We start from the raw sequence: 23,345 nt of genomic DNA on the forward strand, positions 1-23,345 counted from the left end.
CCGGTTCCCTGCCTAACCGCCCGCCCCATACAACTCCCCGGAGCTCCCGTCACCATCTCCGCGGCAACGGACACCCCCTCTAAGAAGAGGCCGGGCCGAGTTTATTCCAAATTTTATTGTCTCTCTTTAATTTAAATCCTCTGAATAATTATTCGTCCGGAATGCGGGTGGAGAGCTCCTGGCAGAGCCGGCCAGCCTCTCCTCGGGGCTGGGATGGGGACGGGCTATGTACAGTGAGTGCCTGGCCCCGCGGAGAGTCTCGCAGTCACCCCAGGAAGCAGGGGCCCGCCGGGGCAGAGGAGGGGGCCAGTGCTGGGGAAAGGCAGAGCCCTGCGCGGCGGCTCCGGTGAGCCCAGCTAAGTAGACGCCCCTCCCCGGGGAATGCAGACGAAGGAGAAGGTGCCAGGGACGGGAGAGGAGAGGAGGGGGCCAGTGACCTGGGTGGGAAATACGCCGCCAGCCCCTAGGCTCTCGGGAGGAGCACACCACTCATGCACACGCCCGCCCGGTGCCAGGAGGGGCACGGAGGGACAAGTAGGGTGGGATCACCGCTTGAAGCGGTAGGTGATGGGCAACAGCAGCTTGCTCTTCTTGAGAGCCTGCACCTTCTTGAGGGTCTCGTCGTCCAGGGCCAGGAAGCAGCGGCGCGAGTACTCGAGCAGACGCTCCTTGGAAGGGTCGAACTCGCCTACCTCCGCCAGCTTCTCCGGGGCCACGATGAGCAGCTCCGCGATGGGCGTGGTCAGCGCCACCGTGTTGCGGTCTACGCGGTGGTGCTCAAAGGCCCGGGACATGCTCTTCAGCTTCTGGAAGGTGCCCAGTATCTTCTTGTAGCGGCAGAGGACACCGTCTGCATCCTTCACTGCAGGGCAGAGAGAGTGACGTGAGGAACAGGGATGGGGCAAGGACAGACAGGGAGCCCAACACAGGGAGAGCCAGGGAACACCGCAGAAATCAAGAGGACAGGAGATGCTGGGAGACATAGAGACAGTGGGACAAGTGGAAAATAGGAGAAGGCAGGCCCAGGGAGGAGGATCCGCAGCCCAGCTGAGGCTCAGATCCAAAGTAAGACCCCATGATAGGCTGGGACACACAACCAGGCCAGGGGAACAGGAAGGGCCTCCCCACGGTCACAGCAAGCCCCCAGCCCAGAACCCCTGAGCTCCCACACCCTGCATGCGCCTTGCTCACCCCGCTGCCTCTCCCGGGCCTTGGGCTTCCCAAAGCGCCTCCGGCCAGCACCTCCCTTCTGCTTCTGCCTCTTCCTCTCCATCGTACTGCCTTCTTCAGACACTCCACTGAGCGAGGAGGCCGCTGACTCCGGGTCTGAGGCCTCGCCCCCAGCCCCACCCCTGCCATCCCCCTCAACCCGCCTGGACCCAGGCTTCACCCGGCAGTGATCCTCTGGAGAGAGGTAGAGAGAGAGAGAGAGAGAGACCCATACACATGAACTTCCAGAACAGGAGGCAGAAGGAGGCAAGAGACTATCTCCAAGGTGGGGATGGTGTCACATCACACATGGTGGTAGGGGCTTCAACTGGGCCCGACTGGAGCCCCCAAGACAAACAGAAAATGCAGTATAGATGCTGCAGTTCCCACCAAGATGACTGGACACAGTACACTTGGTTGGATTTGGGGGTAAAGATCACAGGTGGGGCATGGTTTCATGCTCCTCTGACTCCTTAACTTTAGGGCAAGAGGTGGGGGGAAGGACTGAGAGGACCAAGACAGGACCAGACACCTCCGAGACTCTCTGACCACAGGCTCCCACAGTGGAGGAGGGGTTTTCTGGGGACTCAGTGGGACCTCACTGAAAAAGTCCAGAGGGCCCTTGGGCCCCACCATCCTAGTTTGGTTCCCATCAGCACCCTGGGCCACAGGTGGTTCCAGAGCAAAGGGGTCCCCAGTAACACAGATGCTGAGAAAACAGAGCCCTTGCCCAGGCTGTCAGGTGATTCACAGGGGGATATGGAGTCCTGGGAAAGAGCCAGGCAAGGGCTGAACATCATGCAGAAGGGAGAAGTTAGACTCCCCAAAACAGGGAAGTTAGACTTCCCAAAGATTTGGGAAAGGAAAGCCCTGACATGGCCACAGGGTCCTGCCCATCAGCAAAGGCAGGAGTCAGGAAGGAAGCAAGCTGATCTTTGGGGTCTGGGAGATGGCCTGGGGAGCAGGGAAAGGACAAAAGATGCCAAAGGAGAAGAGTAGGTGAGGAAGGGTCATGAATCCCAGAGGAGGGCCAAAGCAGACATGAGGGACCAGCTCCTCAGGCACCTGACCTGCATCCATGCGGGCAGAGGATATAAACTTGTCTAGCTGACACCGCAAGAAGTCCCTCTCCTCCTCCAGGTCCTCAATGCGCTTCTGTAACCAGGAGTTCCTCTCCAGGGCCATGTGCAGCTGGGCCCTGACACCATTCATCAGGGCTACTGTCGGGGATGGGGCCTCCGGAGACTCTAGGGACAGGGGGGGGAGCCTTGGTCACACCCAAGGCCTCCAGGGCCCTATACCCCAGACGGCTGGGGTCCCTCCACGCCGCCCCCAGCTCACCCTCGAAGTTTCCCCGAGAGGGGCTCAGACTGTAAAAGATCTGTGGGTCTAGGTGGGGCGTCTCATCGAAGGGGATGGAGATCTCGAAGGCCTCATCGTCTTTCTTCACTGGAGAGGAGAGGCCAGGGGTCACCCCAGGGAAGGCACCTGGGACCAGCCCCCAACCACAGCAGCCCCGGTGAGGGAGGGGACAGGGTGGTAGGGGACAGGGAGGGGAGCTCCAAGGGTGGGGCAGGGTCCCAGCTTCCTCACGTGTCCTCCTCCGGCTGTTTGGGTCATTCATGGCGTGGCCTCCTGTGGACCCAGGCAGCTGAGCGCCTCAGGGGCACTGGACAGAAAGGAGAGCCGCAGATGGAGGCACATCTCAGAGGAAGTGGGGAAGGGGTGGCATAAGGGGGAACGCCTGGGGTGTCACAGTCCTGGGTTTCTAGGGAACTAGGGGGCTGGGCACCCAGACCTCGAGCTCCTGAGGGGAGGAGTGGGTTCCCCGCGGGGCCGCCCGAGCGGAGACTTTCTGGCCTGGATGGTGCGGCCCCTCATCACGGGTCACCTCGGAGCCAAAAGAAGCGAGAGGCGCGGCAGGGAGGGGACCGTGCCCCAACTTCCAGCCATGGGGCGGGGATCCATCCCACGCGCTGCGCCTCCCCACGACCCTCCCCCGCACTCGTGTGGGCGAGCAGGGCCCCTCCCCCGTGGTGGAGGGGGCGGGGCGCGTGCGCAGTGCTGGGGAAGGTCACGCTTGGGGATGCGCCCCCGCCCCCGCCCTTTGTCCCCCGGGTGGGAGGGGGAGCGAGGTTGGCCGGGGGTCTCAGCGGGAGATTCACGAGGTCCCGGGTGCAGAGGCGGCCACCACCCCCCGCCCACAGCTGCCCGGGGCCGGAGGGGCCAGAGCCCCGCGCTCACCCACCCGCGCGCGGAATCCGGCCAGGGGACCGACAGCGGCGGCGCCCATGCCCGGCGCCGGGGAGCGTCTGCAAAGTGTCGCGGGGAGTGGAGGGAAGTGCCCACCCGCCGCGGACAGGCGGGACGGCAGAGACTGCCAGTCTCCCTCGGGGCGGTGGGAGGCGGCAGGGACGCTGGCGCTTCCCGATCTGCGGGGCGTCGCGCTTCTCCGGGAGCCTCTGGCCCCAGGTGAGGCCTGCCGTTTGCGGCAGAGGCGCGGGCTGCACTTGCGCGACGGCCCCTTGCCGCACGACCCCGCCCTCCGCGAAGCCCGGCCAGGGTGCGTCGAGAAATTCCCAATTCCTGGAGAGCAGCGGCTCCGGGATCCCCGGGGTGGGTGGCGACGCACCGGGAAAGTTAAGACCCGACACCTTGAGAACTGCCTTACGGACCCGCGCAACCCGCCCCTTCATCTCCCACAGATGGCTCCTAGGACCGGGGAGGGGGCGGAGTAGCGTGACCGACCCTGAACGCATGGGCCTGTAGCAGCACCCGCATCGCCCAGGTGGTAGCGGGTCTGAGCTGGCATTGGAGCACTTGGACCTGACCCCGCCCCGGTTTACCCACCTTGTACCGTGGGGAGGTTAGGATCCTGCTAGGTGCGCTGGGAAGATGTACTAAGAGAGTGCAGTTTACTCACCTGTGCAGTCGGGAGGCTAGGATCCTGCTATGTGTGCTGGGAGGATGTACTGAGAAGGTGCAGGCAAAGCGCTCAGCCCAGCGCCTGGCCATGGTCCAGGATCAGGATCCGGGCTCTGGAGGTGTCATTTAAGGGCAGGCAGTGGGAGGCTCTTTACCTCTCTGGGGAGTGGGGATGGCTAATTTGTTCTTCCACCGAAAAAGAGGTCGGGAGAAGAAATGAGGCCCAGCACAGTGCCTGGCACGAATCAGACGCGCAAGGAAAATTCGTTAAGAAGGCAGATGTTTATTGAGCTTGCGGCTCTGCTCCCTGCCTTTCTGCCTGGTCACCAGTTGCTCCTGGGATTTTTGCCAGCCCTATGACAGTAGGGCTTGAACTTTGCAGAAAGAGAATTGAAATGTTTGCACCGCTTAGAAAGCTGTGGCCACCCTTCTCTCCTACCTGCTTCACAGTATAGATAAATTGCAGCCTGGGTCAGGACGTCCAGGGGGAGGCACCTGCCCTAGATCCGTGTTTTGCAAACCACAGGTTCATGGGCAGGGAATTCAGTATAATAGGACAGAATTGGCAGGAGAGAAAAAAAAAAGTGAGCTGCATATGGCAGATATTAAGTATTGTTAAAGTTTTGTCTGACATATATTTTTTGTATCTTATACTGGGTTGCCAGATAAAATGTTTCTTACAATAGGTCCTAGCTTTAAAAAAAAAAAAAAAAGGCTTAAAACACTGCTTAGGTGATACACGTTGTGAGGAGCCACACTAGGACTGACCCCTTGCGGAAGGCTGACCTCCCATCTGCCACCAGGCAAGCCAAGCACTGCGGAGGCACTGGTAGGACCCATGCAAAATGCTCAGCCCAACATGTGGCAATGGTCTAGGCTCAAGATCAGGGCCCTGTTAGTGTTATTTGAGGTCAGAAAGTGGGAGACTCTTTCCTTCTCTGGGGAAAATAAATGGCTGACTTGTTCTGCCCAAAAAGAGGTGGGCCAGGCACTTGCTGAGTCTGTTAGGCAGCAGGCAGGTCAAGCTGCTGTCCCCAAAAACAAATCTCAAGTGCTCAAAATGGGAAAGGTGTTTATTGGGTATCCAATCTGAGGCCCTGGCTGGGGGTTGGGAGGTGGTTCCGGTCCCCTTCCCCCAGCATCAACATGGAGGCCTCAGAAAGCTGCTGCAAATTCTTGATGGCTCCCAACCACCTCTTTCAAGCTGGAGGACTTCCACATGGAGCACTCTCCCCCCACACCTCGGGTCAGGGCTCAGCCTGAGGCTGGAGGGCTCCACTTGGAATGCAAGGTGTAGTTTCCATCTTATCTCCACCACACAGAGGCTACTCATGGGCTCCTCCTTCAGGCAGGGCTTGGCCTTTGCAGGAGGTGTGTCTGTGTTCCTGTCCAGGGCTGCAACCAGCCCTCAGCACTGGCCAGGTGTCTGAGGGTGACAGGAGTCCAGGTTCCCCCAGAACACCATGGCATCTGGGGTACCCTGCAGCCTGGCTCATGGATGCTTCCACCGAGTGTGCTTTTGCAGCGTGTTCTGCTCCATAAATCGGCGTGGGCAATGTGGGCACTGAAATGGGCGCTCCCCTGAGTGCACCCGGCTGTGCTGGGCCAGCTCACCTGCCTCCCGGAAGCGGCGAGGGCAAAGTGGGCAGCCGTGGGGTCGCCCACCACCAGCCCGGTGAATGGAGTGGTGCCGAGCCAGGTGACTGGCCCGCTTGAATGCCTTCCCACAGGTGTCACACTCAAAGGGCTTCACCTCCGAGTGGGTGATGCTGTGTCGCTGCAAGTAGGACATGTACTCGAAGACCCGGGAGCACACGGGGCAGCTGTAACACTTTTTCTGGGCTGAAGCCCCGTCTGCCCCGGGCTCCCTCTGAGACTCCTGGTCCACCAGCACCGTGTAGGGGACACCCTGGGTGTCAATGAGCAGGTAGTGGCTGGGCTTCGGAGAGGAGGAAGTCTGGGGCAGTCCTGTGGATGAGGAAGGTCCAGGTTCTGGAGACCGGCCTGTCCGAGAAGGGGGGGCCTCCATGGCTTCTGTGGAGGGTAGCGCCAGGGGCTGCGGGCTTGGGGCCAACGGCAGCACCAGCATCCGGAGGCGTGGGGAGGCCTGGTGGACGGGAGAGAGGAGTTACATCAGGGTAGGAGGCAGGGTAGGAGGCCCCCCAGCGTCATCTACTGTCACCGGGACTCGGACCTTCTGCAGAGTTTCCAGGACCCTCTCCCACCTCTGCTGACCGCCCACCACCCACCGCAAGCGCAAGCCCACCAAGACCTCGCTGTGTTGCTGTGTGCCCCCTACACTGGCCACCCGCAGGGCTCTCCCTGCCCTTCCCCAGGGTCTGGGTGTCGCCCCATCCCATGACTCCACCCGAAACCTCGTCTACCCCTTTCCTGTTCGCCCAAGCCTGCGCGAGAGGCTGCCACGTCAGACCCCCGGTCTTGCCCTGCCGTCCAGCAGCCCCCCAAACGCCCCGGCCCCCTCAGCCCAGCTACCTCTGGAGTCCCTCTAATCCATGCCCATCCAGCACCCCCCCCAAGTTCTCCCCAGGGTGCCGCGCCCCGTCTGAGCCCACGCCCTCCGGAGCCCCCCACAACGGCCTCGCCCCACCCGGCGTACAGGTACCGGCCCCGCCCCTCCAGTGGCCCGCTCCCTCCCGCCTCCCGGCCCCCGTACCCGGTGCAGCAGCCTCTCGGGTCCGGGCGACTCAGGAACGGCCCCAGGCTACCCCCGTGGTCGCAGGCGGTGACGGGACGGGCGCTTCTGGGTGTCCCCCGGGAGCTGGTAGAACCGGTAACGGGAGAGCGGGCCGGGGCGCAGAGAAGAGGGTCCAGGGAAGGAAGGTGGGGGCGGGGCGCTTGAGCCTTCGGGAAACGTATCCGGCCAGAAACACCCGCCGAGAGGAAGGTTCCCGGGCGCAGACGGTCCGGCCCTCCGCCTAGCTCCAGCCCGCTGCCCATCCCCCACCACACACACGCATGTCTGAGCCCTAGAGTGGAGTGCGGAATGTTTATTGAGTAAGGGGAGAAGGGGTGAATGGAAAGTGGGAGATACAGAAACGAGCCAGACCGTGCCGTGCTCTTTGTCAAGTCTTCCGTGCGCACACCCGGTCGCCACTGAGAAGACCGAGGCCGGGAGAGGTTGTGTCACCAGCAAAGGCTCGCACAGCACAGCCGGGCTAGGGAGGGGATCACGCAGCTAGGCGGGTAGGTAAGGAAGGAATGGTGTCTGTCCCCGGGGCGGACGGAGACACCCAGGCCCCGGGTAAGGCAGTGGCCGCGGGGAGGCGGGGGCGCTTGGGGGATCCGCCGTGTGGCCCGCGGGGCCCCGACGGTCCGGGATTCAGTGCAGGCGCACGTGCTGCGCCAGCTCGGCGGCGTCCTGGAAGCGGCGCGGGCACAGAGGGCAGGTGTGCGGCGGGCCTGCCCGGGCGCGGTGCGTGGCGCGGTGCCGCGACAGGTGGCTGGAGCGCTTGAAGGCTTTGCCGCAGGCGCCGCACGTGAAGGGCTTGAGGTCCGAGTGCGACACGCGGTGGCTCTGCAGCCGCAGAGGGCTGGCGAAGACACGTGCACACTCTGGGCAGCTGTAGCCCTTGCGCGGGCCCGGCTCTCCCGGCGCCGCCTCGCGCTGCGGCGGGCCCCGGGGCTCCTCCTCCAGCTGCACCGTGTACGTGTAGGGGACCCCGTTGGCATCGATGAGCAGGTGGCGGCCCAGCCGCGGGGGGCGCGGCCCTGCCGCCGAGGACGGCGTGGAGGGAGGGCCTTCCGTCTTGGGGAAAGGGGGAGCCTTGGGGGGCGGTGGGTCCATGGCCTCTGGGGAGGAGGACCGAGGGTGGGGTGGCCGAGGCGGCAGCAGCAGCATCTGGGGCGTCAGCTAGGAGCAGTAGTGGAGGGGAAACAAATTAAAATCGCCTCTTAGCGAGAAAACTGTCCCCATTCCCGCTGCTTGTTATGCCCTCTGGACCACTGACCTACCTCTCCTGCCAAAAAGAAACCGACTCTAGGCCAGACGGCTCTGGTTCCATGAAGCTGCTTCCAGGACACCTCCAGCTGAGCCGGGCGCACCCCTGCCTTTCCTCCTGCGGCTCCCCCGAGGCCAGGCCAGAGGTCTCTGCGCGGCCATTCCCCCCGCCCGCCCCCAGCTCCCTCACAGCCTGTTCACCTCCAAGTCTGGTTCCTCTCTTGACGGCCTCAGGGCGTCATCTGCTCCTAGTGAGTCGGGGGCCTCCCCGTTTTCCCAGGCACAGCCCGGGTGGAATCCTGTCCCCGTCCGCGGGGGCACACAGCCACCTCCCACCCGGGAAGGCCAGCCTAGCTCCGGGTTCCCAGCGGCTCCATACTGGCCCTGTCTTAGCCCCCCAGGTCTCACCCCGGTCCCCGCCCGACGAACCCATTGTCTGTTTTTCATGCACCCCCAGACCCTGCACCTCGCTGCCCGAGGTCCCCTCGAGTGCGCCCCTCTCTCCGCCGACACCGTTACTTCTCCCGTCCTCGCCCTCGGGGGCCTCGTGCCACCCCTCGCTGCCCTCAGCGTGGCCCCCGGAGCCCCCGCCCCTGCCCTCGGGGCGCATCTGACACCTCTGTGTCCCCATTCCTCCAGCCCACTGCTCGGATCCGCCTCCTCTAACCCCGGCGCCCGGGTCCCCCAGCCAGCCGATGCTCCCCCGCCCCAGGGCTTCCTCCACCCCCAGCCCGGCCCCACCCCCACCCCCGTGGCGCCCGCCCCTCCCCCAGTCCGGCCCGGTCTTGCGCCGTGAGGGAGCCAGGCTCCTCCCTCCGTCCCGGCCCGCGTACCCGATGCGGCGGCCTCTCGGGACCGGAGGAGCGGGCCGAGGTCCCGGGCGGCCCGGGCTTCCCCTCGCGAGTACCGGCGGCAGCGGGGCCGAGACTTCCGGGAGCTCCGGGCCGGCGGCGCCGGGGACGCGGGCGCGGGGGGCGCGGGCGCGGGGCGCGAGGGGCGGCGGTGTCGCTGGAAAAGGGCGCCGTCAGGAAACGCGCGTGCCACCACGAAGGTTCCGCTATCCCCGAGCCTGCTGCTCCCACGATCCCGGTCCACAGAGCTCCGGCGGTGCGGGCAGAGGAAGCCCTGTCCTCTTCCCCGACAGGAGCTGATCGGCGCTGAGACACCGATTAATAAACAGGCTAGGCGGTCTGCGTGGCCTGGTGCTCAGCGAGGAAAGGGCGCGCCCAGGTCTGTCCAGGGGCAGCTGCACCCCCTGCCCGGACATGCGGAGGGCGGGAACGGGAATGGTCCTATCGGTGGGGCACATGGGGAGACCCAGGCCTTCAGAGGGCCAGGCATCAGCAGTGACAGACATGGAAGCTGTGGCCTCCCCTCGGACAGATGGGGGAACCGAGGCCCTCGGAGGGCCAGATGTTACTGGATGTGGAGGTGGGAAAGGGTAGCTCGTCCTGGCAGGCTGATAGGGAAATTGAGGCCCGAGAGGGATCGGCGGCTGGTCCTGATGGTGCCCAGTACAAAGCGCCTCCCGCGGCGCAGGGGGAAACCGAGGCAGCGCCTGGAGCTTGCTTTGGGGCCGCGCCGGGTGGCCGTAGCACCTGGAGGCCCGGCTGCAGGTGCCCCCCCAGGTGGCGGCAGGTGCGCGGGCAGCCGTCCCCGGGCCGGGAACCGTTTGAAGAGCAGGGGTAGCGGTGGGGAGCGCGCTGCGTAGAACAGGCAGCAGAGGGGGCGGGGGGAGCGCCGAGCGAGAGAAGGGGCCTCATTGTCGCGCCCAGCCCCAGGACCCGGGGAAAGGGGTGCGGGCGGAGCTTCACACCAATGAGTTATCAAAGAGAACTGTCTGGGTGACTAGCCAAGTGTGGCGACTGCGGCTGAGGACCTGCATTTTAAATGTTTCTCGGGATGCCCGGGTGGCTCAGCGGTTGAGTGTCTGCCTTTGGCTCAGGGCGTGATCCTGGAGTCCCTGAATCGGATCCCACATTGGGGTCCCTTCATAGAGCCTTCTTCTGCCTGTGTCTCTGCCTCTCTCTGTCTCTCATGAATAAATAAATAAAATCTTTGGAAAAAAAAATGTTTCTCTTCACTTAAAGCTAAATAGCCACACGTAGCTAGTGGCTGCCCATGGTTTGGAACCGCTCCTAAACCGCCCTCAGCCATTTGCAAACTGGAGGCCAGCAGGCCAGAAAGGATTCGCAGTTGTATTTGATTTGGACCATACACGCTATTTTTCCTAGTGTTTTACTGGGCAATATTTAAGAAGCCAGAAAATGACAGTGGACAGTCCCAGGTTATCAAGAGGGGCTGTGGCAGAGTCGGGATTCCAACAAAAGGCTCTTGCCTCTCACCCCTGACCAGAGTGGGCTGGCCATTCCCCCTTTCAAGAATGAGGAAACAGGTTCAAGTCACACAGCAAGAAAGACCAGGGCCTCTGCTATCTGTACCAAAAAGAAGAGATTCTATGGAGTCTCCGTGGCCTCTTGGCCGTCCAGCAAGTCCCTTCCAGCCTGCACATGCTGGGCCAGGCACTGGGAATCCTTCGCACTCCAAGACAAAGCTGGCCCCGGGGCGTGAGTACCACCCAGCCCAGCAGGTGCACAAATGAAGTGAGGCCTTGCTGCAGCGCTTGCAGGATCAAACCTGATCCTGGAGCTCTGAGTGGGCGATGCTGTAGCTCGTGGGTGCCTGCCCATCTTGCAAGCCCAGGGTCACTAGGGACCAGCAAAGCACCGAGGGTCCTGAGGTCCCCGTGCCAACTGGGACCACTGGGGACCAGTGAAGCCCTGGGTAGGTCCTGGGCTCCTGCGAAGACCATTGAAACCCCCGGCTGTGCGTGGGGGGTAGCGGGGGACGGACCTGAGCTCCCGCCGGCGGGCCTCCTCTCTGCGCATGTGGACCCCAGCCGCCTGCAGGGGTCCGCGGCCGCCAGTGGGGCACAGGGGGAGACGCGGCCACCGCAGGGCGCGGGCCTGGGCGGGAAGGGCCGGGGCAGTCCTACCTCGGGATTCCGAGCCCGCCGGAGGCAGACGGGATAGTTCCCCGCGCAGCGCCCCGCTCCGCTACTGTGGCCAACGCGGCTCCGGAATCCACCCGGGGGGGACACGAAAACCCCCAAACAACGGTTCCGGCGTCACACGGGGACAGCCAGCGACCGAAATCAGAGGGGCTGGCCATGTCTCTATTGGTTGCCAGCAAAAACAGAGGGCCGGAATGATTTTGCCCTGCAACAGCGGAGGAAACCCAGGCCTTGACACGTCAAGCATCAGACCGCCAGAAAATAGGGCGGGGGATGCCCCTGAGCCGATGGGAAAGGCAAGGCCAGAGAGAGGCGGTCAATGGCCCTGGACTACATGGCTGGTCAGGGCGGGTACTGTCCAGCTGGAGTAGCTGAGGGAAATGATACCCAGATCTAGAGTACGCCAGAAGTCCTGGTCTGCACCCCCATAGCCAGCCAGGACCTGCTGGGCCAAGGGAGCAGGGGCAGGCGCCCCCACGTGGGTTGACCAGCTGCTGGAGGCTTGAAGTACTTCCCACAGGGGTCGCACACTTCTGGCCAGAATCCTAAGTGAGAGACACCTGCTGGCCCAGGTTAAGCACGCTTGTATAGCTAGCACCTGGAGAAGCCCAGGTAGGTGTTGGCTCATCTCCCTTTGCATCATCCTGAGCTGCTTACTACAGCCACAGTAGGAAGTGTGGAGGAGCACCCCATGGCAGTCAGTCAGTAAGTGACAGCCTGAGCATGGAGACACAGACGAAGGAAGAACAAGGCAAGAAGAAAGATGTCTTAGCAGGTTTGGCGAATCATTACTATCTGGTGCTGACAGGGAGGAGAGAACTCATTCCTGGTTTACAGAGGGTTGCCTGAAGCCAAAGAGTGAATGCCCCAGTCATAAATCCCACCCAGTGCACAGTCAACATCCAGGGTCCCTGCCTTTTGGGTGAGGCTTCAGGGAAAAGATCCCTAATCATCTTAGGAGGTGAGGACATCTTTTTCTTTTTTTTTTTTTTTTTTTTTTTTGAGGACATCTTTTTCATTACCCTCTCCCACTTTCCCTGCCACACACAGGCCTCCAGCATGCCTCGAAGTTGGAAAGCATTCATTCTGGGAGAGAGCAGCTCAGAAAAGGGTGCTGCTTTGTCCATGAGACATGCCAGAGCCAAGCTCTGCAAATGACATCTTTCAAGCTCCACATCGGAGAGCTGTAGGAAGATTCCCAGCACGCTGTTTGCCATGGGCATCAGTCTATCAGTGATAGACTTAGTTGGCGCTAATGCACCAGGATGTGCTGAGCCAGCTCCCTGGTAATCTTAACCACCTCAGGGGCAGAAGGAACACATTCAGGAAGCCCAGCGCTGGACTGGCTGGTGCTGGCAGACTGCTAGATTGCTTGAAGGCCTCCAGATGCAGTGCCAGACATCCAAGTGGGACAGGCCGTGAGCCTTGAGACAAAGTATTCTTTTTTTCTGTATGTATTTTTAAGATTCCACCCACTTGAGAGAGAAAAAGAAAGAGCACACAAGCAGGAGAAGTAGCAGAGGCAGAAGGAGGAGCAGATTCGCTGCTGAGCAAGGCTCAATCCCAGGACCCCAGGGATCATCACCTAAGCCAAAGGCAGACACTGAACCACTGAGCCACCCAGGCACTCCTGACAGCATTTTGAAGACCTGCAGGCACTTAGGATAGCTATAAACCAAGTGGGAGTTAGTGCCTTTGACTTACAGGCGTCATCAGGCTTCTCCATTCCTTCTCCACATATCACATTGTATATGTAGGTGGATGTTATGCCCTCTAGGCACTGAGCAGGTACTGGCCTGGAACCAGGGCAGGAAATGAGCATGAAGGAGGAGGAAGAGTTGGAGGAGGAAACTCAAGGGAAGAGTATTCACTGAGGATAGAAGGAGCCTCCGTTGATGAAAATAAAGCCATAGGCATCCTTGAATCGAGAGGAGTAGCTACAGGAGGAAGACCTGCATTAAGTGAAACCAGGGAGAAGCTAAGGGGCTGTGGTGACCAGAGGACCTCCCTGCGTCCCCCAGTCTTTGCTAATCCATGACACACACACACCCTCTACTCCTTAACACACACGGTCTGGACAAGGGGCTGGGGGGTCGGGTCTTCCATGCCCTACTATGTGCCAGATGCTGGACTTGCCAACTTTACCACTTCTGCACGCTTCCAGGACTCCTACGGGCCTCTAGCATCTGTCACCCCGTTCCTACCGGTGTGCACCGCGGTCCCCTTACACTCCCTCTTACACTCCCGCACCACCCAAGTTTTCCCTTACGCTGTCGCCCTCCGTCTCCTCCTTCTAACGCCCAGCGGGCGGGGTCCTCCTCAGCCCTCCCTCCCAGGGCTGCCCGCGCTCCCCAGTCGCGAGATCCCGTCCTTTCGTGCTGGCCCTGCAACACCAAATGTCTCCATTCCCTCCTCCCCCGGGGGTGTTTCCACACACACACCCCCAGCATCTCCATCCCCCTCCCCACCCAGTGTCTCTCCTCTGACGGCGGGGCTTCGACCTCCTGCGTCCGTCCTCACCGCCCACCTCGGCCGCGCTGCTGTCTGCCCCTCCCCTGCCCCCGATGGCTCCTCCACGCCGACCTCAGTCTCTCCAGCCGCCCCGCCACGGTCCGCTCTTGCCAGAGCCCCGGACGCCCACCGGATCATCGCCCCAGACCCTCTGGAGAACCCTCCCTCTCGGCGCGGGGTCCTTATGCTTCCGGACCCCGACTCTTGGCACGACCCTTTCTGTCCGTGGGGGCCCGAGGCTCAGCCGCCCCGTGAGCTGCCCCCAGGAACTCAGGAAGCGCTGGGACTGGGTCTCCTGGGGTCCCTAAAGGTGCCATTGCCTCCGACCGGAAAGGACGGGGAGGGTATTCACGTGAAAGCCTTCCGGGCGGAAACACACGCCTTCGAAGGAAAGGTTCCCAGTAGCCCTTCGTTCCACTGAACTGAATCTCATTCCTTCAACAAATTGTTAAGTGTCGCCTTCGTGGCAGCTTCCGGGGATAAAAGAGTGAGCAAACTAGTGCCTTTCTTCCCTTCAGAAGTGACAAATCTTGTTATTGGACACCTAGTGCAGCAAGGAGCTCTCCTGAGCCTCGTGGGGGAGACAAAGACCGGAATTTTTTTTTTTAATTTTTTATTTATTTATGATAGGCACACAGAGAGAGAGAGGGAAGCAGAGACAGAAGCAGGCTCCATGCACCAGGAGCCCGACGTGGGATTCGATCCCGGGTCTCCAGGATCCCGCCCTGGGCCAAAGGCAGGCGCTAAACCGCTGCGCCACCCAGGGATCCCTAGACCGGAATATTTAACTGTCACCCCACCTAAGCACCTGGGAGAGGCAGAGGGACAGCAATCAGGAGACTAGCATCACTAAAGAATCTTGTAGGGGAGACAGGAATTTTGAAGGAGAAGGTCCTTTAGTATCTCAAACTCAGTCTTCCATTTTTCAGAGAAAAACTGACGCCTAGAGAGGTTAAGTGAAATGTTGGTCACACAGCAGGTGGACCCTGAAAGTCACACTCTTACACTCTGTGGCCCCTGAGTGTTACAAGGGGTGAAACGAGAAAGTTCAGGTTGAAAATGAGAGAGCTGGGACACCCGGGTGGCTCAGTAGTTGAGCGTCTGCCTTTGGCTCAGGTGGTGATCCCAGCAGTCCCGGATCCCAGGAGTCCTTCAGCCCAGGGCATCCCAGGAGTCCTTCAGCCCAGGGCCTGATCCTGGAGACACGGGATCGAGTCCCCCATCGGGCTTCCTGCAGGGAGCCTGCTTCTCCCTCTGCCTATATCTTTGCTTCTCTCTGTGTCTCTCACTAATAAATAATAAAATTTTTAAAAAATGAGAGAGCTTCCTTGGTGAAAGAGTTGCCTGAGTGTGACACAGACGGGTAGATCTTCCAGCCACAGTGGTCAGTCTGGGGCTGGCCAATTACAGGCTGGCTATGTAAGGAAAAACCAGATGGCATGACCTAAACTCAATGCTGTCTTGAAGTAGTAGGCATTCCATCAGAATTTTGTGGCAAACTTCAGATTTTAATGAAGCAGCTTAGAAATGATGCAATCAATTTAGTCTCCAAACAGACCCAAGTCTCTCCAGGGGAGTCTGAGAAGCGTTGTGTGACACCATTCTCATTTGGCTCAGTTTTCCCATTTGTCACATAGAGGCCACCATTCTCTTTTTTTTTTTTTAAATATAAGAAGTATATTACACAAAGTACACAAGTCTTAAGGTTACAGATCAGTGAATTTTAATGTATATACATAGTAATATAACCAGCACCCCAGAGAGCACCCCAGGATGCTTCCTGTCAGTCATTAGCCTCCAGTAAGGGGTGACTTTTTCTGATTTCAACTCCCAAGGACTAGTTTGGTCTGCTCTTAAACCTCATACTAAATATAGTTATAAGTACTTTTTCATGTCTGACTTCTTTCACTCACATTATGTCAGCCATGCTGTTTTCAATAATTTGTTTTTCCCTTGCTGTACAGGTTCTGTTGTATGTTCTTATCCTACAATTTCCTTCTTTTTTCTTTTTAACTGGACAATGGACATTTGTTTTGAGTTTTAGTCTATTATTAATAAAGCTACTATGAATGATCTTATACATGTTGTTTGGTGGATATAAGGACTCACTTCTTATGGGTATTAATGGTCTTCTAAGTGGCTGCAACAACTTACATTCCTGTCAGCAGGGTATGTGGGTTTCATCTGCTTCACACCCTCCCCAACACTTGTTATCTGAAGATCTTTAATCTCAGTTTAGTGGGTGGGAAGTATATATCATGTCATGCCTTCATGATGCCCAGTGATGCTGAGCACATGTGCCTGTATTCATTGGCCACTTTAATAGCTTCTGTTCTGAGACATCTGGCCCATTTTTAAGTGGAGGGATATCTCTCCATGTCCAGGAAGGAGGTTTGGAGGATTGAAGAAACCAAGGTCTGGAGAAGCTGAACGTGCTCACATCACACAACTTTCCTAGTCCATTAGACTGCCATCATAGAATACCAGGTCCAGGGTAGGAGAATTGTACTTCTCACATTTCTGGAAGCTGGGAGGGCTGGGATCAAAATACCAGCAGATTCTGTCTGCTGAGGGGCCCCCTCCAGATTCAGAGACAGCACCTTCTGTGTCCTCACATGGAAGAAGCAAGGGAGCTCTCTGGGGTTTTTTATAAGACCACTAAACCTGGGATGCCTGGGTGGCTCAATGATTGAGCATCTGCCTTTGGCTCAGGTCGTGATCCAGAAGTCCCGGGATCGAGTCCCACATCAGGCTCCCTGCATGGAGCCTGCTTCTCCTCCCTCTGCCTATGTCTCTGCCTCTCTCTCTCTCATGAATAAATAAAAGCTTCTGGGATCCCTGGGTGGCGCAGCGGTTTGGCGCCTGCCTTTGGCCCAGGGCGCGATCCTGGAGACCCGGGATCGAATCCCACATCGGGCTCCTGGTGCATGGAGCCTGCTTCTCCCTCTGCCTGTGTCTCTGCCTCTCTCTCTCTCTCTCTGTGACTATCATAAATAAATAAAAATTAAAAAAAAAACTTTTAAAAAAAAAAAAAAAATAAAAGCTTTAAAAAAAAAAAAAAAAAAAGACCACTAAACCCATTCATGAAGCCTCCACCCTCATGACCTAATCAATTCCCAAAGGCTCCATCCAATACCATCACACTGAGGATCAAGGTCTCAACATAAGAATTGGAGGAGTGGAGGGTCACAAACACTCAGTCTGTGGAAACAGCAAAGCAGGCACACACACACACACACAGTCTTAATCCTAGCACCTGAATCTCTGATAGTGAATATGGTCAAATGTTGCCCCATCTATATCCACAACTTAATACACTTATCAAGAATCTAGGAAGCAGGTGTGATACAAAGGACAAGAAAAAGAAGCTGGATGGGTGAGGTGAGTGCTTCCAGAGGTCATATGTAACTCAAGTCCAAGTGAGAGGTGCTCAGGACCTGAAGGAAAAGGCTGTTGGGTGAACCCAAAGAGCTTGATGAGGACATAAGGAAACTGGAACCATCAGATACTGCTGGTGGAAATAAAAACTGCTGTTGTCTCCTGAGTTTTCTCAAAAAGTTAAAGATGGGTAGCCCTGGTGGCTCAGCGGTTTAGTGCCGCCTTTAGCCCAGGGTGTGATCCTGGAGACCCGGGATCGAGTCTCAAGTCAGGCTTCCTGCATGGAGCCTGCTTCTCCCTCTACCTGTGTCTCTGCCTCTCTCTCTCTCTCTCTCTCTCTCTCTGTTTCTTTCATGAATAAATAAAATCTTTTAAAAAAAAGTTAAAGATGATAATTACCACGTGACCCAGTAATTCCATTTGCAGATACATACTCCACAAAACTAAAAACCTATGTTCCTATAAAACTTTAGGCATGAGGGACGCCTGGGTGGCTCAGCGGTTAGGTGTCTGCCTTTGGCCCAGGGCGTGATCCTGGAGTCCTGGGATTGAATCCCACATCAGGCTCCCTGCATGGAGCCTGCTTCTGTCTCTGCCTCCTTCTCTTTCTGTGTCTCTCATGAATAAATAAATAAAATCTTTTAAAAATTTTTTAAATTTAGGCATGAATGTTCAAAGCAGCATTATTCATAAGACTGAAAATGTGGAGGGGTGCCTGGGTGGGTCAGTTGGTTAAGTTCTGCCTTCAGCCCAGGTCATGATCTCAGGGTCCTGGGATTGAGTCCCAGGTCAGGCTCCCTGCTCAGCAGGGAGTCTGCTTCTCCTTCTCACGCTGTCCCTCCTCCTTCCTCCTTCATCCCTGCTCATGCACACTCATGCAGTCTCTCTCAAATAAATAAAATCTTTAAAAAGAGAGAGAGAGAGCAAAAACGTAGAAAGAAACCAAATATTTACCAGTGTTTGAGAAGTGGATAAATTCTATGCGGTATATCCATTCTATGGACTGTTTTTTCAGCCAGGACTGAACAAGCCTACAGAACAACTCGTCCTTCAGAGTGACTAACCATAATGTACATATGCAGCCAAGGAAAATGATGCCTGGAAAGACATCAACAGGTCCTAGCCCAAGGAACTTGGACTACATGCTGCACTGTCATGGAAGGGTTTGAGGGCTTTAGGATTCCTCTAAAACTAGTGGTCTTAAGTCAGCAAGAGAGAAACTTGGGGTGGGGGTGCCTGGAGGTGGGCAGGAATCAGAGATGCTTTCTGTAGGAATTAAGATGTGGGGAAAAAAAAAAAAAAACAGCCATATTCCCCCCAGAAAGGTTGCTCTGAGCTGCAGTAAGAGCCCAAGACCTAGCCGCGGGATGGATGGAATGCTGTGTTTGGTCAGGGTGCAGAGTAGTTAACAGTCGGGGGCTACAGGGCTTGCTGGGCACTACTTCACGAAGGGATTCCAATGTCAAGGCAAGGAGTTGCGATTTCCGTCTTGGGTCAAGAAGGAGCCGTGGAAGGGCAAGATCAGATCTGAGTTTCTGAAAGATCTGTCGGCCTGTTGGGCTGGTGGACACTGCGGGGTAAGGTTGGGATTGGTGCTGAAATGCAAACATGAGAAAGACTGAGGTCCAACCTTGGGAAGGGGTGGTGGTCATGTAAATTTCAAAAGCATTAGACAGGAAACCCTAAATTTTCGCTGTCCATGCTCAATTAGCTAACTTCAACGCCGTCGAGAATCTCAGAGTTGCAGAGAGGAATCCATCCTGGAGAAAACCGACAGCAACAGCTCATACATCTTCCAGCATCTGCTCAAAGGCATTATCACGCTTGGCGCCTTCATACTGTCACCTTGCGAGGTTAATGCATGACCAGTCCCATTTTGCAAGAGATAAAACGGAGGCTCAGAGAGAACTCAAGGACCGCTACGCAGGCAAAACAAAACAAAACAAACAAACAAACAAAAAACACAAATCTACATTCATCCAGCCAAGAGTCTGTTTGCAGCTTTGGTTTCCGCCTTCAGGCACCCAGACCCTTTCCCACACCCGCTTTCTTCCGCCCCATCCACCACCGCCCTTTCAGTCTCTACGGGCCTCGCTCTGATTTCTCCTCCCGCCCTTCTACACATCGCTTCTTCTCGTTTCCCTCCCACCCAGGCTGCTCTATCCGCCGTCACCCTCCCTATGGTTCCCACCGCTCGGCCGCCAACACCGTGTCCGTTCTTTCTCTTAAGTGACTCGATACTGACCGTCGGCCTCTCGCGCCCCTCCGAGCCGAGCTGGGGCGGCCTCGCTGGTCCGGCCCGGCGGAGGTGGCGGCCACTGGGAGAGCGCTTGTAAGGGAGGCCCGGGAAAGAAGGGACCCCCGACTTCCAGGGAGAGACCCTGGGAAAAAGGGGTACCGTCCAGGCCCTTCGCGAAAATGCTCCGGCTGGAAACGCGCGGCCCATAGAGGAAGGTTCCGCTTTGCGCTGGGGGCTCCCGGGAGGAGCCAGGATCCCAGAAAGGCTGCTGCGTCCAGAGGCCGTTCCTGCTTCTTGTTTCATTTTTGTCCAGACCGCACTGCAAACAGACAGGAAAGTCAGGAAATGCCCTTCTCGTGACACACCAGGGGAAATAAGGATGAGAATGTGGAAGAAGGGGATCCCTGGGTGGCTCAGTGGGTTGGTGCCTGCCTTTGGCTCAGGTTGTGATCCTGGAGTCCCGGGATCGAGTTCCACGTCGGGCTCCCTGCATGGAGCCTGCTTCTCCCTCTGCCTGTGTCTCTGCCCCTCTCTCTCTCTCTCTCTCTCTCTCTCTCTCTCTCTCTCTGTGTGTGTCTCATGAATAAATAAATAAAATCTTTAAAAAAGAGAGAGAGAGAATGTGGAAGAAGCTCGCTCAGAGCTAGCAGGCCAGGACTCATGGATGGGAGGCTACTGCCTCCCCTGACACCCAGTTTTCAAAAGTTCAGTGGGTTCTCCTTAAAGTAGGTGTGAGGGCTTCTCACAGCTCCTGTCGGATGCCCATCCTCACCCACCTGCATTCTCCTTCACACCTAACAAGCCAAATATGTTTTCTTTGAAAGTAGGTAAAAATCCTCCAAGTGGATTCACTGCAAAGCTAATGAAGCTGAAACTTGAAAGAAACTTCGTTCTGACTTGACGACAAAACAAAAATACTTGTCAATCCAAAATTTAAAAATTCCTTAATTGGGGCACCTGGGTGGCTCAGCAGTTGAGCGTCTGTCTTTGGCTCAGGTCGTGATCCGAGGTCCTGGGATGAAGTCCCCCAAACAGGCTCCCTGCACAGAGCCTGCCTCTCCCTCTACCTATGTCTCTGCCTCTCTCTGTGTCTCTCATGAATAAATAAATAAGATCTTTTTTATTTTTTTTATTTTTTAAAGATTTTATTTATTTATTCATGATAGTCACAGAGAGAGAGAGAGGCAGAGACACAGGCAGAGGGAGAAGCAGGCTCCATGCACCGGGAGCCCGATGTGGGATTCAATCCCGGGTCTCCAGGATCGCGCCCTGGGCCAAAGGCAGGCGCCAAACCGCTGCGCCACCCAGGGATCCCAAGATCTTTTTTTAAAAAAATTTCTTAAGTTACAAATAAAATTTTGAACACCCACATTGGAGAGCACATTCCCTTCTGTTCCCTTGGTAGAAAATATTACAAATTTGCCATATAAAGAGACAAAGGATATAGGGAGAGACTCTTACAGAGCTGAGCCAGACAGCAATCTCATAAAAATACTATAAATAGCATATTTATAAAAGTGGATACACTTTTAAACGTGGAGGTTGAGGGGAATCCCTGGGTGACTCAGTGGTTTGGCGCCTGCCTTCAGCCTATGGCATGATTCAGGAGTCCCGGGATTGAGAGCCCCACATCAGGCTCCCTGCATGGAGCCTGCTTCTCCCTCTGCCTGTGTCTCTACCTCTCTCTCTCCCTCTCTCTCTGTATCTCTCATGAATAAATAAATAAAATCTTTTTTAAAAAATACAATTTTAAAAATTGATTTATTCTTTAGTAATCTCTACACCCAATGTGAGGTTTGAAGTCACAAGCCTGAGATCAAATGTTACATACTCTTCCAACTGAGCCAGCCAGGCACCCCTCATTTATTAAAAAAATTTTTTTTCAAAGATTTTATTTATCTATTCGTGAGAGACACACACAGAGAGGCAGAGACACAGACAGAGGGAGAAGCAGGCTCTGTGGAATGAGCCCGATGTGGGACGTGATCCCAGATCCCAGGATCACTCCCTGAGCCGAAGGTAGCGGCTCAACTGCTGAGCCACCCAGGCATCCCCAAAAAAATATTTTTAAAAAGATTTTATTTATTTGCTAGAAAGAGAGAGAGAGAGAGAGAGAGAGAGAGAGAATGAACATGGGGGAAGGGCAGAGAGAGAGGGAGAAGTCGATTCCAGGCTGAGCAGGGAACCCATCTCAGGGCTGGATCCTGGGACTCAGGGATATGACCTGAGCCAAATGCTGCTTAACTAACTGAGCCACCCAAGGGCCCTTACTAGAAAAAAAATTAAAGCACACAGAACAATATCATATATAATATATAGGAAAATGAGGAAGACATGCATAGGAATGATAAATATAAAATGCAAACTCTAACGTCAGGGGAGGGTAGGAGAAGGGGTGAGGGGTACATAAGTTAGATTGTTATCTGCAATGTTGTATATTTTAAATTTATTAGTGAGTATGGACAGTTGTTTGTTTTTATATAGAAATAGTTTATATTAGGGGCACCTGGATGGCTCAGCTGGTAGGATCTGGTCTATCCTGGGATAGACCTCCCTGCTCAGCGGGAAGCCTCCTTCTCCCTCATGCTCTGCCTGGTGCTCCCCCTGCTTGTGCTCTGTCAACTAAAATCTTTTTTAAAAAAGAAACAGTTTATAATTTTAAAATGTAAGTAACAGACTCCTTATGTGTATCAGTTAAGATACAATAACTTATATGGGGGATCCCTGGGTGGCTCTGCGGTTTAGTGCCTGCCTTTGGCCCAGGACGTAATCCTGGAGTCCTGGGATTGAGTCCCACATCAGGCTCCCTGCATGGAGCCTGCTTCTCCATCTGCCTGTGTCTCTGCCTGCCTCTCTTTCTCTCTCTCTCTCTCTCTCTGTCTCTCATGAATAAATAAATAAAATATTTTTAAAAACACAATAAAAAAATAAAATTTAAAAACACAATAGCTTATATGGTAGTAACAGCCTCAATGACTCAGTGGCTTAACAAAATAAAACGTTTTTTAATGCTACATAAATGCTACATCTCCAAGGAGGCCCAGGACCAGGCTCTGTTCTCTGTAGACACTCTAGAACTCAGCATGATGGAAACCACTGCAACCATCTGATCCCAAGTACAGATCGGCAGGAGGGAACCTGTTGAAGAGCTCTGTGGCTCTTTCCGGGAGCTGTCATTCATAATCCACTGGCCAAGGAAAGCCAGCACACCAGGTCTAACTTCAAAGGAAAGTGCAATATATATATATATTTCAAAGGAAAGGTGCAACATAGATATTTATATATTTTTATATATCTCATATATATATATAAATATATATATAATGTTTTTATTTATTTATTTATGAGAGAGAGCAAGCAGGAGCGGGGTGAGGGGCAAAAGGAGAAGCAGACTCCCCAATGAGCAGGGAGCCTGATGTGGGGCTCCATCCCAGGACTCCAGGATCAAAACCTGAGCTGAAGGCAGACACTTCACCGACTTAGCCACCAGGTGCCCCAGGAAAGTGCAATCTTATCACCGCAGGGAAGGAGGAGAAACAGCAAATTTTCGAAGGATGGTAATGTTCAAGCATCAGCTACCCTGCCTCCTCCCAAAACACCAAAGTGTGCTCAAAGTCCCATATCTCGTCTTGTTGGGTTTTCACGCCGCCGCTCCAGTTTTATACGTGTAGAGAAAACATGTACAAGGCCCAGACCAGTGTGGTGACTTGTCCACGGCCACACAGCGGGGCCCCAGTTCTGTTCTGGGTGCTCCCACAACCCACCGTCGGGGGGTTCTCTATCTAGACGTGCGCTCCCCGGTCCGTGGATGCTTGCAAACTCCCAGGGCCGCCAGTCGCTGTTCGCCGAGTGCCTCCTGCGAAAATGTTCACATTCTTTGTAAACTTTCCACCACTCCGTTGAGGGTAGCCACCCGGAGGCGGCGACAAACGCATGTGGTAGGAACACAACAAAAAACAGAACAAAGGTAACACAGGTGGGGTTCTGGCGAGGGTCGGCTAATGCCGGAGCCCGCGGACGCTGGTGAGGAAGGGAGGTCTTGCTTGGCCCACAGCCACTTCAGCTAGAGACGTGGTTAAAGTGCGCTCAGCGCTCCCCCGGTGGGCGGGGCT

General features: G+C 56.2%; 3 protein-coding genes across 16 annotated transcripts; all 3 read right to left on the bottom strand.

Annotated features, from left to right (window-relative positions):
- Positions 1–97: 97 nt before the first annotated feature.
- CCDC106 (coiled-coil domain containing 106) lies at positions 98–4,279 on the bottom strand. Of its 7 annotated transcripts, none has more exons than XM_038527693.1 (6): positions 4,133–4,279; positions 2,803–2,878; positions 2,551–2,658; positions 2,280–2,456; positions 1,192–1,404; positions 98–862 (listed from the first exon to the last, which is right to left on the bottom strand). In XM_038527693.1, exons 2-6 carry the CDS (start codon positions 2,831–2,833, stop codon positions 546–548), a joined length of 846 nt encoding a protein of 281 aa, XP_038383621.1. In that variant the 5' UTR covers positions 2,834–2,878; positions 4,133–4,279; the 3' UTR covers positions 98–545. The 7 variants fall into 7 exon arrangements, with proteins under 7 accessions (XP_038383621.1, XP_038383622.1, XP_038383619.1 ...); XM_038527694.1 differs by lacking the exon at positions 4,133–4,279 and adding an exon at positions 3,454–3,705; XM_038527691.1 differs by lacking the exon at positions 4,133–4,279 and adding an exon at positions 3,458–3,704.
- Positions 4,280–4,397: 118 nt separating this feature from the next.
- On the bottom strand, positions 4,398–6,987 carry ZNF581 (zinc finger protein 581). Of its 3 annotated transcripts, none has more exons than XM_038527705.1 (2): positions 6,809–6,987; positions 4,398–6,241 (listed from the first exon to the last, which is right to left on the bottom strand). In XM_038527705.1, the coding sequence occupies exon 2, from the start codon at positions 6,221–6,223 to the stop codon at positions 5,627–5,629; it is 597 nt and encodes a 198-aa protein (XP_038383633.1). In that variant the 5' UTR covers positions 6,224–6,241; positions 6,809–6,987; the 3' UTR covers positions 4,398–5,626. The 3 variants fall into 3 exon arrangements, with proteins under 3 accessions (XP_038383633.1, XP_038383635.1, XP_038383634.1); XM_038527707.1 differs by lacking the exon at positions 6,809–6,987 and adding an exon at positions 6,752–6,775; XM_038527706.1 differs by lacking the exon at positions 6,809–6,987 and adding an exon at positions 6,628–6,696.
- A 140-nt stretch (positions 6,988–7,127) lies between these two features.
- Positions 7,128–19,529, bottom strand: ZNF580 (zinc finger protein 580). 6 transcript variants are annotated; one of them, XM_038527699.1, is made up of 2 exons: positions 19,240–19,529; positions 7,128–8,005 (listed from the first exon to the last, which is right to left on the bottom strand). In XM_038527699.1, exons 1-2 carry the CDS (start codon positions 19,438–19,440, stop codon positions 7,475–7,477), a joined length of 732 nt encoding a protein of 243 aa, XP_038383627.1. In that variant the 5' UTR covers positions 19,441–19,529; the 3' UTR covers positions 7,128–7,474. The 6 variants fall into 6 exon arrangements, with proteins under 6 accessions (XP_038383627.1, XP_038383632.1, XP_038383630.1 ...); XM_038527704.1 differs by lacking the exon at positions 19,240–19,529 and adding an exon at positions 11,088–13,506; XM_038527702.1 differs by lacking the exon at positions 19,240–19,529 and adding an exon at positions 8,926–9,081.
- Positions 19,530–23,345: the final 3,816 nt, after the last annotated feature.

The sequence above is a fragment of the Canis lupus genome, chromosome 1 (genome assembly GCF_011100685.1).
Source record: "Canis lupus familiaris isolate Mischka breed German Shepherd chromosome 1, alternate assembly UU_Cfam_GSD_1.0, whole genome shotgun sequence".
In the NCBI taxonomy this organism is placed as follows: Eukaryota; Metazoa; Chordata; class Mammalia; order Carnivora; family Canidae; genus Canis; species Canis lupus.

Excerpts from the sequence above, each read along its gene's own strand:
- CCDC106 (XM_038527693.1), bottom strand. The coding sequence starts at position 2,833 with ATGAATGACCCAAACAGCCGGAGGAGGACAC. Across the intron at positions 2,659-2,802 it reads AAACAGCCGGAGGAGGACAC|TGAAGAAAGACGATGAGGCC; the intron begins GTGAGGAAGCTG and ends TCTCCTCTCCAG. Across the intron at positions 2,457-2,550 it reads CTCTCGGGGAAACTTCGAGG|AGTCTCCGGAGGCCCCATCC; the intron begins GTGAGCTGGGGG and ends CCCTGTCCCTAG.
- ZNF581 (XM_038527705.1), bottom strand. The coding sequence starts at position 6,223 with ATGCTGGTGCTGCCGTTGGCCCCAAGCCCGCAGCCCCTGGCGCTACCC.
- ZNF580 (XM_038527700.1), bottom strand. The coding sequence starts at position 8,539 with ATGAAAAACAGACAATGGGTTCGTCGGGCGGGGACCGGGGTGAGACCT. Across the intron at positions 8,006-8,293 it reads GAGAGGAACCAGACTTGGAG|CTGACGCCCCAGATGCTGCT; the intron begins GTGAACAGGCTG and ends TACTGCTCCTAG.